General features: G+C 36.6%; 1 protein-coding gene and 1 pseudogene across 1 annotated transcript in view; one reads left to right on the plus strand and one right to left on the minus strand.

The window, feature by feature from the left end:
• The window catches only part of LOC111155470 (protein tyrosine phosphatase, non-receptor type 13), a 212861-nt gene that overhangs the window by 119047 nt on the left and 81115 nt on the right, over window positions 1-12699 (minus strand). Inside the window, exons 4-6 of the mRNA XM_022515639.1 lie at window positions 10632-10697; window positions 8350-8535; window positions 703-790 (exon numbers count right to left, since the gene is read on the minus strand). Of these exons, the coding sequence (XP_022371347.1) occupies window positions 703-790; window positions 8350-8535; window positions 10632-10697 (340 nt within the window). The remainder of the gene's footprint in view (window positions 1-702; window positions 791-8349; window positions 8536-10631; window positions 10698-12699) is intronic.
• Window positions 1651-2044, plus strand: LOC111155478 (annotated as a pseudogene).

Below are 12699 nucleotides of genomic sequence, written 5' to 3' on the forward strand. Positions count from 1 at the left end.
AAGGGAAAGCAAGGGCATGTGTTATGATGAGCACTGGGTGTTACATGCAACTAATGAATTGTTAAACACTACATCAGAAACTAATGATGTAAAACAAACAAACAAACAAACAACTAATGATTTACTCTATGTTGGCTAACTGAACATCATAATAATTTTAAAAAGGGAAATATTATTCCCTACAAGAAGATGTGTCTATACATTTATTTCCTTACTATACTTGGGCCTCTCTCTATATACACACAAATATAGAGAGAGTTCTAAAATTAACTTAGAGGGTCATTGGTTCCCATCAAAAAAAAAAAAGAGAGAGACAGAACTAGAATAGAAAATGGCAGCAAAAATAATGTTGCTTTCTGAAACTTTGATTCAGTACTGTTTCACCTTGCTTTAAAATATATTTTTAATATAAAATTCCATGACACAGATGATAAAGTAAATAAATGTTATTACTGTAATAATATTGGAAAGGAAATGATTTACTGTGGGAGTTCTGTCTTAGTAATGTTTTTTGCATAATTTTAATGGGTTTCTATATTAATACAGTTAGTGCTCTTGTCTGTTCCTTGTCTCCACCTTGCATACTTATGTTCTAATTATGGTCACAATTATCAGATTTCAAAGCCAGGTAAGTATGATTTCATTAAAAGAAACAATGAAATAAGGTTAAAACTTAAAGATTTCCTACTAATATACTCTTACCTGTTGGTAATCCTTTTCCTCTCAATCGGTCTCGAATAGCTTGACTTCGATCAGGCTTTTGTTCATTGTTATGGGAAAGTTGATCCGTCTGTACACAGTAATAAAAAATCAAATTTGACAAAAGAATCTCCCCTTCATTTTCATGGTGATTATCTACAGAATGACACCAGTTAGACAATTTTTAAAGAGTAGTGTTAAGTAAAACACTCCACATTTGCTATTCTTAATTTGTTTTTCTTCACAGGATTTATGTAGCTCAGTTCTGGCCAATCCATCTTCAGGAAATGAAAGACAAGACAGAAAATTATTTACTAACTAGGAAACAAAGTTAGCTGAACCGAAGTAATTAAAATGAGCTCCATCTGAAAACAATAAACTAGAGGAGTCTTCTTCTGTCTGATAACTATGTTAATCGCTCAAGTTCTATTATAATTTTAAAAACACATTAATTCTGATATAATAAACTTTCTCCTGATTATAACTAAGCACTGAGGGTATTGACTTAAATTATTTTCAAAAGTAATTTTCTAGATTTTTCCTGCCAGAAATTACATTTTTGAAATGCTTTAAGCCAAATGGACATATTGAGAGATGATAATTAAATTTAAATCAATGATCTTTTGAATATCCTTTTTAACACAATGCTTGAATAGTCTTAGGCTTTAATTACTTTAACTGAGGGTACTCATTTAAAATTAAGCATATCGGGTGCCTGGGTGGCTCAGTGGGTTAAGCCTCTGCCTTCGGCTCAGGTCATGATCTCAGGTTCTCGAGATCGAGTCCCGCATCAGGCTCTCGGCTCAGCAGGGAGCCTGCTTCCCCCTCTCTCTCCGCCTGCCTCTCTGCCTACTTGTGATCTCTCTCTGTGTGTCAAATAAATAAATGAAATCTTAAAAAAAAAAAAAATCACTTTTTTCCTCCCTAGCTGCTTGAACCTCAGCTGCCATTATGAATGCCACAGTAACTGTCCAGTCCAGGAAGTTTGGACCAACTGACTTCTTCAGCTGAAACAAATGGTCATTGATGTTCTTCATTCCATAAAGGCAACAGTACCTAAGACAGAAATTCGGGAAAAGCCAGCCAAAATGTACAAAACCACACCAGATTTCATCTTTGTGTTTGGACTCAGAACCCATTTTCGTAGTGGCAAGACAAGTGGCTTTGACATGATTTATGATTCAGTAGATTATGCAAAGAAAAATGAACCCAAATCAGACTTGCAAGACATGGCCCATATGAGAAGAAAAATACCTCAAGAAAACAGCTAAAGAAACACAAGAACAGAATGAAGAAAGTCAGGGGGACTGCAAAAGCCAATGTTGGTGCTGGCAAAAAGAAATGAAGTGTCTAGTAGTGAGCTGGAGATTGGACAACAGAAGATGAGTAAAGATTCTGCAGTGACTTTATCTGTGGTGATTATGCAGATATTTCATAAGAGGATTAATTAACAAAGAACTTTTTAAAAAACATTAATAAAATAAAGCATATCAGAGGGGAGGTGTGTGAGGGGATGGGTGAAACAGGCAAAGAAGATTAAGAGTACACTTATCATGATGAGCAACTGAGCACAGAGTAATGATGTACAGAATTGTTAAATCACTATATTGTACACCTGAAACTAATCTAACACTGTATGTTAACTATACTGGAATTAGAAACATAAAAAATGTGTTAATGGAAAAAAACATATTACCTTTAAAAAACAAAATAAAAGTGTATCAAATTTGATCAAATTCCACATCATAAGGGATGAAAAATTAGAACACTGGGTTTATTTAGATGATCGAGTAGAAGCTTCAAGAAATAAACAAAGGAGGGCGCTCGGGTGGCTCAGTTGGTTAAGCGACTGCCTTCGGCTCAGGTCATGATCCTGGAGTCCAGGCATAGAGTCCCAAATTGGGCTCTCAGCTTTATGGGGAGTCTGCTTCTCCCTCTGACCTTCTCCCCTCTCATGCTCTCTCTCACTCTCTCTCTCTCGAATAAATAAATAAAATCTTTAAAAAAAAAAGAAATAAACGAAATAAACAAAGGAGAGATAATGATGAAGAGATACTAAAGTCTAGCATCAAGAGCATGCATACATATTTGTTTATACACATAGATATACAATCATTTTAATATTCTTCCATTAGTGAAACTTGTTTGAATATGGATTAAAAATCCACTTATGGTAGTAGTTTAAGGTAGTATATTCAAGGTATTATGTTCCCTACTTATAAGAAGACTTAAATGGAAATATTTCTGGAATGATGTCATCCTTTAAATTAAATGGTATTTGTAGTGTATTGAACTATGTTGTCAGTAACTGAAGAGATAAGGAACATCCTGCATCTGGGAATGCCTGCATTGACACTACTATTAATAACAGCTGTCATTTATTGAGCAAGTACTATAAAGCAGGCACTGCTTTAGGGGCTTTACTTACTTTATTTAATCCTCAAAACCCATGTGTGATAGGGTTACTAACCGCGTACTGCTGACAAAGAGATAAATAGTAAGGAAACTTCTAAGAACCTTGAAGAAGCTCCTCAACATTGAAATAATTATCTTCACAACTGTTCAGTAATACGAGTGGATGGTATGTGTTACTATTCCCATTTTACGGATAAGTGGAATCGAGGTCAAAGATATGTAATATTAAATCAGTAGAAGAACCAAGACAAGTAAGCTGGCCTGCAGACTTTACATTCTACGCTGATTAACTTTAGGTAGATAAGAGTGATGGTCACCTGAAATGAATTTCACGCTGAGCAAAAGACTAAATCATTCTCCTAGCTCCTGGAGGCAAAACAGTGTCGGAGGAGCAAAACGGCTAACAGCTTGGGCTCTGGGGCCAGAGAGATCTGGGCTCCAACTGTGTCTATAATTTACGAAGTGTGTGGTCATGGGCAGATTATTTAATCTTTCTAAGCTTTAGTTTTGTTATCTCTAAAATGAGGGTCAAAGTATCTTTCGTAACCTAAGACTGTTAGGATAAGCAAAAGTGGAAGAGCACATAAGCCATTTAGCACAGTGCCTGGCATAAAACAAACATTTAAAAAGAAAAAAAAAAAGGTAGCTGTTGGAGCTCTGTCTGTTGGATGATGACCAGGAGTCTAGCAAGAGCAACGGAAAGCTGAGGGGAACAATGTTATTTCTTCTTAGTAGAAATCTGCCTCTGGAAAGGCAGGCTATCCGTATACTAACTCTGATTGACCCTTCTATTCTTCTCTCCTACTCAACAATCCCACAACACACCCCATATCAGACTTAATACTGTTCCTCAAATATATCCCGCTCTTGACTATTTCACAGCATTTATCCAGGCTTACTTCCCTCTGCCTAGATTACTTCTATCAGACTACTGGATCTAGTTCAAAGCGCTATTTTTCAATGCAGTCATAACTTATATACTTCCCCTCAAAACTTCGTAACTTTAAAAATTCTTCCTGTATTGCTTTTCATATCTTCCTCTGCATTTTATAATTAAGCAAATGGTTGTAGAACTTTAAATAAGAGCTCCTAGAAGGTAGAGCAAGTATTTTATTCAAAGTTGTACCTTCTGTAGTATCCAGACAGGTTTCACATTTAGACGAGCAATTTTAGTTACTGTAATAAACTGGCTTAAATACTGCATGTAAAGAGATGAAGATCTTTTATTTAATACAGGCAACTATTAGAAGGACAACAGAATTCCAAGGGGGACTATTTCTTCATTGAAAGAAGGAAGAAAAAATAATTCCAGCAATTTTACATAGGGATAAAATCAGCAAGACAAGTCTTAGAGGAGATGTGGTAAAATAGAAAGATCCCTGGACTAATAGGAAATATGTGTCCCATAAACTCTGTGAGTTTCAATTTCCTTATTTAAAAAGTGAAGGAATTAGTATAGATCACTATTTCTTGAAGGAAGTTTTATGGAACATTAGTATTATGAGAAAATCGGTAAAAAAGAAAAAAAAGAGAGAGACCCAAATAAGTTTGGGGAATGTTTTATCTACGTGTGCATCACTCTTGAAGGTGAGTAATACAGTCTAGTGTATTAAAGGCTCTGAGAAATTCTGCAGTGAAAATACATTTTAATTACTCTTATACAGGTTTTCCTCAAACTTATTTGATCAAAAAAGAATTTTTTTTAAAGATTTTATTTATTTATTTATTTGACAGACAGAGATCACAAGTAGGCAGAGAGGCAGGCAGAGAGAGAGGAAGGGAAGCAGGCTCCCCGCAGAGCAGAGAGCCTGATGCAGGGCTCGATCCCAGGACCCTGAGATCACGACCTGAGCCCAAGGCAGAGGCTTAACCCACTAAGCCACCCAGTTACCCCGATCACAAAAGAATTTTAAAAACAAAACTGTATTTGATAATACGTAGGAAACTTTGCTCTGGATAGGTGGCTTTCATAGCTTTTTCGTAGTTTCACCTTTGTTTAAAAAAAAAAAAAATCAGATGCAGGAATATAAACAAATAAGTAAATTAAGACTGGAGCAGCTCTAGTTAAGGAGGAGAAACAAGCAGGCAAGAACCCATTCATTCAGCCTCTACTACCCATATTCCTTTCATAGAAGTACCAAGGCTGCACAGGGTACAGTTTACAAACTATTTGCCTGGAAGAATCTATAAGCCTGTTTCTTGTCAACTAGCAAACTGCATGGAATGCAGATATACCCCTGCCAGCCATACAACATCCTGGTTAAGAGAGCAAAACTTACAAGTAAGAAGCCATCAAGAACACTAAGTGACAGTGGCAAATTGTAGTTCACAGAAAGATGGACCTCACTCAGGTACCACAACTCTAAAGCTTAAGAGCAGAAAAAGTTTGGATCTAGATCAGATATCAAAAACCAAGGAGTATCCAAGTGCTGCATATTCATGTCTTTTTGTCCCAGATAAAGTATTACTATTACACATGATTTGCAGAGATAGGACTACAGATACAGGGTTTGTTGTTCTTGGGATTTTTCTTACCTATGGCAAGGGAGAGAATGAGAGAGTCCAGGTCTTGGGGCAATCTTGTGGGGATACAAGCATATATCATCTCCTACACAGCAGATGACAGTATCCATAGAAGATGGGGAGAGTTTTGGGAATACTTAAGGGATCCAGACAAATAAGTGGCCAAGAAAGGTGTATAAAGTAACAGAAAGTGCATTATTAATGCTAAAACCCGTTTTGTATGTCAATGTATTTTTCACAATAGACAGGACCACTTGCTGGAAGCGCCTTATGATGTAAGAAAGGAAGCAAGAGTCCATATCTGGGCTCTCTACTCTGTTTCACTGATCTATGTGTCTATTTTTGTGCCAGTACTGTAAGGGTCTATTTAACCAGAGCGACTCCATTTTGGTTAAATAGCCATTTTGTTGTTTGTGCAGTAAACTTAAAATTGACCCGGCCCCCCTGAGAAACTTACTTAAAAGCAAGTCCAGGAAACCAGTAAAATGTAGTCAGCTGGTTCCTGATAACAGAGCCCATAATACAAGGGCGAGTCAGGCCAGATGGAGACATCTAATCAGTACGAAGTACTGTTTGTAACAGTGAGAAGGTCTTGCCCAAACCAAAATGACTCCATCTTGGGAAGGACGACCATCTTATTATTCACACTGAATATGTTAACTGACTAAGCCTTCCTGGAAAGTACTGTTTGTAACAGTTCCTGGTATGGGGTAATCTTGAATAACAAGTCACCAGACCAGATGGAACTAGCCAATCAGCAAGAAACACATAAACCCAGTGGGTTGAGATACCAAGATATGAGTTGCAGTTTTACCCAATAAAAGGTAGCCTGTAAGATTGGGAGGGGTCGCTCTCTTTAGAGGCGGCCCTGACCGGTCAGTCGATTCTTGAGCCTGTAAGCTGGGGGTGGTCGCCCTCTTCAGAGACAGCCTTGGCTGGTCAGACTGACTTCTAATACTTGGCAGAGAATAAAGCTTTGCATAACTTTCACTTTGTCTCAGTCTCGTTCCTTTGATAATGGACCCCAACAGTACCATGCTGTCTTGATGATCACAGCTTTGTAATATAGCTTGAAATCAGGCAATGTGATACCCTCAGCAACTCTATGGTCAACTAATCTTCGACAAAGCAGAAAAAAATATCCAATGGAAAAAAAGTCTCTTCAATAAATGGTGCTGGGAAGATTGGCCAACTATGTACACAAGAATGAAACTCAACCATTCTCTTACCCTATACACAAAGATAAACTTAAAATGGATGAAAGACCTCAATGTGAGACTGGAATCCATCAAAATCCTAAAAGAACATAGGCAGTAACCTCTTCGACATCGGCCATAGCAACTTCTTTCAAGACATGTCTCCAAAAGCGAGGGAAACAAAAGTGAAAATGAACTTTTGGGATTTCATCAAGATAAAAAGCTTTCAACAAAACAAAGAGGCAACCCACGGAATGGGAGAAGTTATTTGCACATGACACTATAGACAAAGGGCTGATATCTAAGATCTATAAAGAACTACTCAAAAACACCTAAAAAAACAAATAATCAAGTCAAAAAATGGGTAGAAGACATGAACAGACAATTCTCCGAAGAAGACATACAAATGGCTAACAGACATAAAAAAATGTTCATCATCATTAGCCATCAGGGAAATTCAAATCAAAACCACATCGAGATACCACCTTACACCAGTTAGAATGGCAAAAATTGACAAGGCAAGAAAAAACAAGTGTTGGAGAAGTTGTGGAGAAAGGGGAACCCTCTTACACTGTTGGTGGGAATCCAAGTTGGTGCAGCCACTTTGGAAAGCAGTGTGGAGGTTCCTCAAAAAATTAAAAATAGAGCTATCCTCTGACCCAGCAATTGCACTACTGGGGTATTTACCCCCAAAATACAGATGTAGTGAAAAGAAGGGCCATAAGTACCCCAATGTTCATAGGAGTAATGTCCACAATAGCCAAACTGTGGAAAGAGCTGAGATGCCCTTCAACAGACGAATGGATAAAGATGATGTGGTCCATATACACAGTGGAATATTACTTAGCCATTAGAAAGGATGAGTACCCAACTTTTGCATCAACATGGATGGGACTGGAGGAGATGATGCTGAGTGAAATAAGTCAAGCAGAGAAAGTCAATTATCATATGGTTTCACTTATTTGTGGAACATAAGGGATAGCATGGAGTACATTAGGAGAAGAAAGGGAAAAATGAAGGGGGGTGGGAATTGGAGTGGGAGATGAACCACAAGAGACTATAGGCTCTGGGAAACAAACTGAGGATTTTAGAAGGGAGGGGAATAGTGGGATGGGTGAGCCTAGTGATGGGTATTAAGGAGGGCACAGATTGCATGGAGCACTTGGTGTTCTACACAAACAATGAATCATGGAACACTACATCAAAAACTAATGATATACTGTATGGGGACTAACATAACTTAATAAAAAAAAAAGAAAGGAGGCAAGAGCAGACATTTTCAGCTCTAACATGTTCTAAAAAAAGGACAAATTCTCATGAAATCTAAGAGATTAAGTTATTGCATTGGGCTTCTAAATTTTAAGTCCTGTTTCAAGTGAACAATTAACATTAGAACAAGGAATTTAAAGTATTGTTCCTAGTCTTCCTTGAGAAAATGCTGCCTATAGTATCTTTAAAGAGAGTTCTGCTAAATTTTAAAATATGACTATATGTACCAGTTGAAACTGTAGCTTACCCCAGAAAGATTTCCCAGAACCAGTTTTACCAACTGCTTCACATAGGAAAATGAAGGTGCACAATTGCTATTTCTGATGTGGGCACTGCAAGCATCCAGAACGGTCCGAACAGAAACTCGAGCGTAAATAACGTCTTCACACATTCCAAGCAGGATGCTGTTGAGATGATCCCCAAGCTTGATAGGCTGAATATAAAGAAAGGAAAAGCCACTTTGAAAAGTGTGTGTAAATCTTCTCTAACATGAGACAAGCTATTTCAGGAGTCAGAGGAACCAGACCAAACATACTTCAAATACTTGAAGGAAAGGAACTCCTTGTCTAGCAGCATATATATTTTATATATATATATATTTTCATAACTCAAAAAAATTATTAGCAGAAGATGGTTAACATAACTCTCCCAAGATAGGAAGTATTACAGAAAACTCAGTGTTTTGTTATTTTTTTTTGTATGATAAAGAAATGGAATTCCTCAGTTATTCAAGTCTTTTGGTAAGCAGTTATGTGAATGTGAATGTGTACGCACATTTTGGGTGAATAAATGATTTCCTAACAATCAAAAACATGTAATATATTCAATATAATTTGACACTGATGATAACTTAGACTTCAAATACTACATGACTTAAGATCATTTATATATAAGTTCTCTTTACGCTGGTGAAACAGAAACTGTAATATAAGATTTTTTAATTAGTGACATATTTGTAGAATATTCTATCCAAATGTCCAATAAGTATACTAAAAAATGCAATTAAAACCAAAAAAGAGCCACTACACAACTCAACAGAAAGGCTAAAAAGAAAAAGACTGAAAATTTGAAGTACTGATAAGAGAAAAGCATTGTTGGTGGGAGTTTAAACCGGTACAACCATTTTGATGAAGCATGCTCTTCCTGTGACCCTTCCTTTCCACTTCTCATCCATTTGGGTGTTATGTCATCCTTTAGATCTCAGCTTGGATGCAATGCCCTTCAGTAAACTCATCCTAACCCTCAATGTGTAGTTAGAGGCTCCAACTCTGGTTTTCCACAGCACCCCCCATTTTCCTACCATAGCATTCACACACTGTTATAATTGGCTATTTTTATGCCTGTACTCATCGATGTACCCCACAGGGCTGGGCCATTACATTCCAAGTGTCTAGTACAGTGTCTGACACAAGACAGGGGCTTAATACTTCTGAAATGGTATTACATATTTGTAAAATATTGTGATTTCTGATAGCAAGATATGTTAAAGTTTATACTTCCATTCCAATTTATACATTATTGATATTTACTTAATTTTTGGCTCTCTGAAGAGTATAAAGTATTAATCATAGGCTGTGATCACATTTTACACTAAGTTAGGTTGTACAATATAGGACACCAATATTAGTAATAATTTAATTTTTTCACCTATATTTATAAACTTGGAACTGAGGAGAGAGAGTAAATCACAGTATTTTTCATGATACAAAATGAGACCAAACCAAGTTGAAGATGTCATCCATCTCTCATGGATCTTAGGATGTCTGAATTTTAGACTAAAAGCCTAAAATGCCTATTACTTCTTAATTTGATAAAACAGACCAAAACAACCCTTATACCTAGTTATTCTTGGTTTTGACTTCTACATGCCTAAAATAAAACGTAATTCTGTATGTTACATCTTTGCTTTGATGAAATATAGCTATTTTTAAATTTTCAACTTCAAGTTATTATTATTTTTACATTGGGTCTTCAGGAATCTCTTATTTTAGAAAATAAGAACTAGAAACAGCCCAAAGGTCATCAGAACCCAAAACTTCAGAAAGTGTTGCTTTAATGTCAGTGTCTGTTGCCATAGGCTTAGTGAAGTACGATTTTGAAGCATTAAGGAAAAAAATGTAGTAAGTATAAACTGTATTTTGAGACATAGTTAGAACTACTATTCCTATGTGTCTGCATCAAAAAACATTATCACTTTAGTTCAAGAATGAATCATCAACATTTAGAATCCCTCTTATCAGTCATTACATTAGAAAAAATACAGTGGACTCCCATTTCTCTTGCTATAATTTTTGAAGAGGCCACTACACTTCACAGACTAAATTGTATGTAGATAGTAACTGCTATAATTCTAAGAACATTCTGAGAACAATAGTGCCTTTAGTACTTTATAATTTAATTGACAGTATGACATTATTAATGTGAACAAATAGCATAGGAATGCTGGTATGACTCATAACATGCTGTAGAACATAAAAATATAAGGAAGAGCTTTCTAAAAAGATGTACAGATGTGATAATTTGACTTACTTGGCTCTGAGGCACTTCGTGATCAGCCCCCCAGTACAAAGTCATTCCAAGAGAATAAATATGGATCTAGGAACAGAATTTTAAAAATCATTTTATGGCGAAATAAAATTTAAAACTTTAGCAAGTACTAAAAAACACGATTTAGTGAGTACTGTATATTCATGACTTTTTCTGGTCCCAGATAAAGTATAACACATGATTTGAGAAAAATTATCATTTCATATTTTATGTAAATGTGAGAGCTTAAAATAGAAAAGAATGGAAATTATCACAACAGATTTTTCCCCATAATTCCCCAGCCTATCATCTAGGAGTATTTTTGTTACTTCTTACTTAAGTTTCTTTATGCAAACTCACGCAAATATACTTTGTCCCCCCGCCCCTTTTTTTAAACTAAGTAATCTCTATGCCAAATATGGGCCTTGAACTCATTAGCCCAAGATCAAGACTTGCATGCTTTATAGACTGAGCCAGCCAGGTGCCCCACAAATACATATTTTTATAAATGTCAGAAGCTTTAAAAATTACACCACACTTGCATTTTTTTTAATATTTATTTATTTATTTGACAGACAGAGATCACAAGGAGGCAGAGAGGCAGGCAGAGAGAGAGGAGGAAGCAGGCTCCCCGCTGAGCAGAGAGCCCGATGCGGGGCTTGATCCCAGGACCCTGGGATCATGACCCGAGCCGAAGGCAGAGGCTTTAACCCACTGAGCAAACCAGGCGCCCCCACACTTGCATTTTTAAGTTAACAAGAGATATATGTGATGTCATTTTGTATATGCAGCTATTTCTCTCCAATCTCTCGAATTGATTCTCTGAGATTATGTATTGAAGAGTAAGTCATCTGTAGTTTGATACACATTGATGGATTTCCCTACACAGAAGTTGGGGATATAAAAAACCCATTTTACATTTCTGCCGGCAACATATAAGAGATTTTTTTCACAAGTCCTGTCTATAGAATATGCTACAAAGATCTGATTTTTGCAAATGTAGAAAGAGAAAAAAATCTCACGAAAGGTTTTCTTTTCACTGAAGTTTTGATTAGCATTTTTCTTAGTAAGAAAGAATGGAGTAATGGAGGAGAAAGAAGCTGGGTGAAAAAAGATATTTTTGCATTGTTTGTATGCTTCTTGAGTTTAGAAAAATAATAGTACATTTTTATGCTCATAGGAGTGATTCAACACAGAAAACTGGAATTGCAGGAGAGAGCAGAGGTTGTTGGGAGAAGATTGTTGAGTAAGTGGGAGGAGTGGAAGTGAAAGCACAAATGAGGGAGTTGGCTTTATGGAGGAGGACCGATGGTTCATCTACGGTAAGGAGACAGAGAAGATGGGAATTTATGTGAGTAATCTGGTAGTGGTATCCCAGGAGAAGTTTCTCCTGACTGCTTCTACTTCTTTCCTGTGAAACAGGAAGTGAGATTTGGACTTGAACTGAAACATCAATTCTCCTGGTTGTCAGGCCTTTGGAGTTGGAAAGGACTAGAACTGTCAGACTTGGAAAGTGGACTTAAGAAATTCAGGCAATTAAGTAGATATGTGAAAAGGGAGGAGCCAGAGATAAAGATACAATGAAAATGTGACATGGGTAAGAGGACACTTGAGTGAGCTAGTTAATATACCTCATTTGTCTTTATAGTTATAATGGGCTGGAATGTAAACTCCGTAAGTGGAAGGAATTTGTCCCACTTACTACCCTATCCCAGGGCCTAGAACAGCACTTGACATATACCGGAAATATTTAGTGGGTGTTTACTCTCTGCTGGGTATTGTTTTAAGTAACTTACAGGTATTATTTAACTTTCTAATAACCCTATGAGGCAAGTACTATCATTATCCCTTTACATATAAGTCACCTGAGCCATAGAAAGGTAAACAAATTGCATGGGGTCACACATCTTTCAAGTGACAAAGCCAGAAATTTTACTCAGAACCCATACTTGATAAATATTTGTTGAAAAATAAAATGGGATAATAATGAAAACAGTCATCACTGAGAAGGCTCACAGATGGAAGGTATTCTTCCACCTCTACATCCATTCTCTAAAGAGGAGATGTTAAG

Source organism: Enhydra lutris, unplaced genomic scaffold, assembly GCF_002288905.1.
Source record: "Enhydra lutris kenyoni isolate GAN:26980312 unplaced genomic scaffold, ASM228890v2 scaffoldscaffold3, whole genome shotgun sequence".
Taxonomy (NCBI): Eukaryota; Metazoa; Chordata; class Mammalia; order Carnivora; family Mustelidae; genus Enhydra; species Enhydra lutris.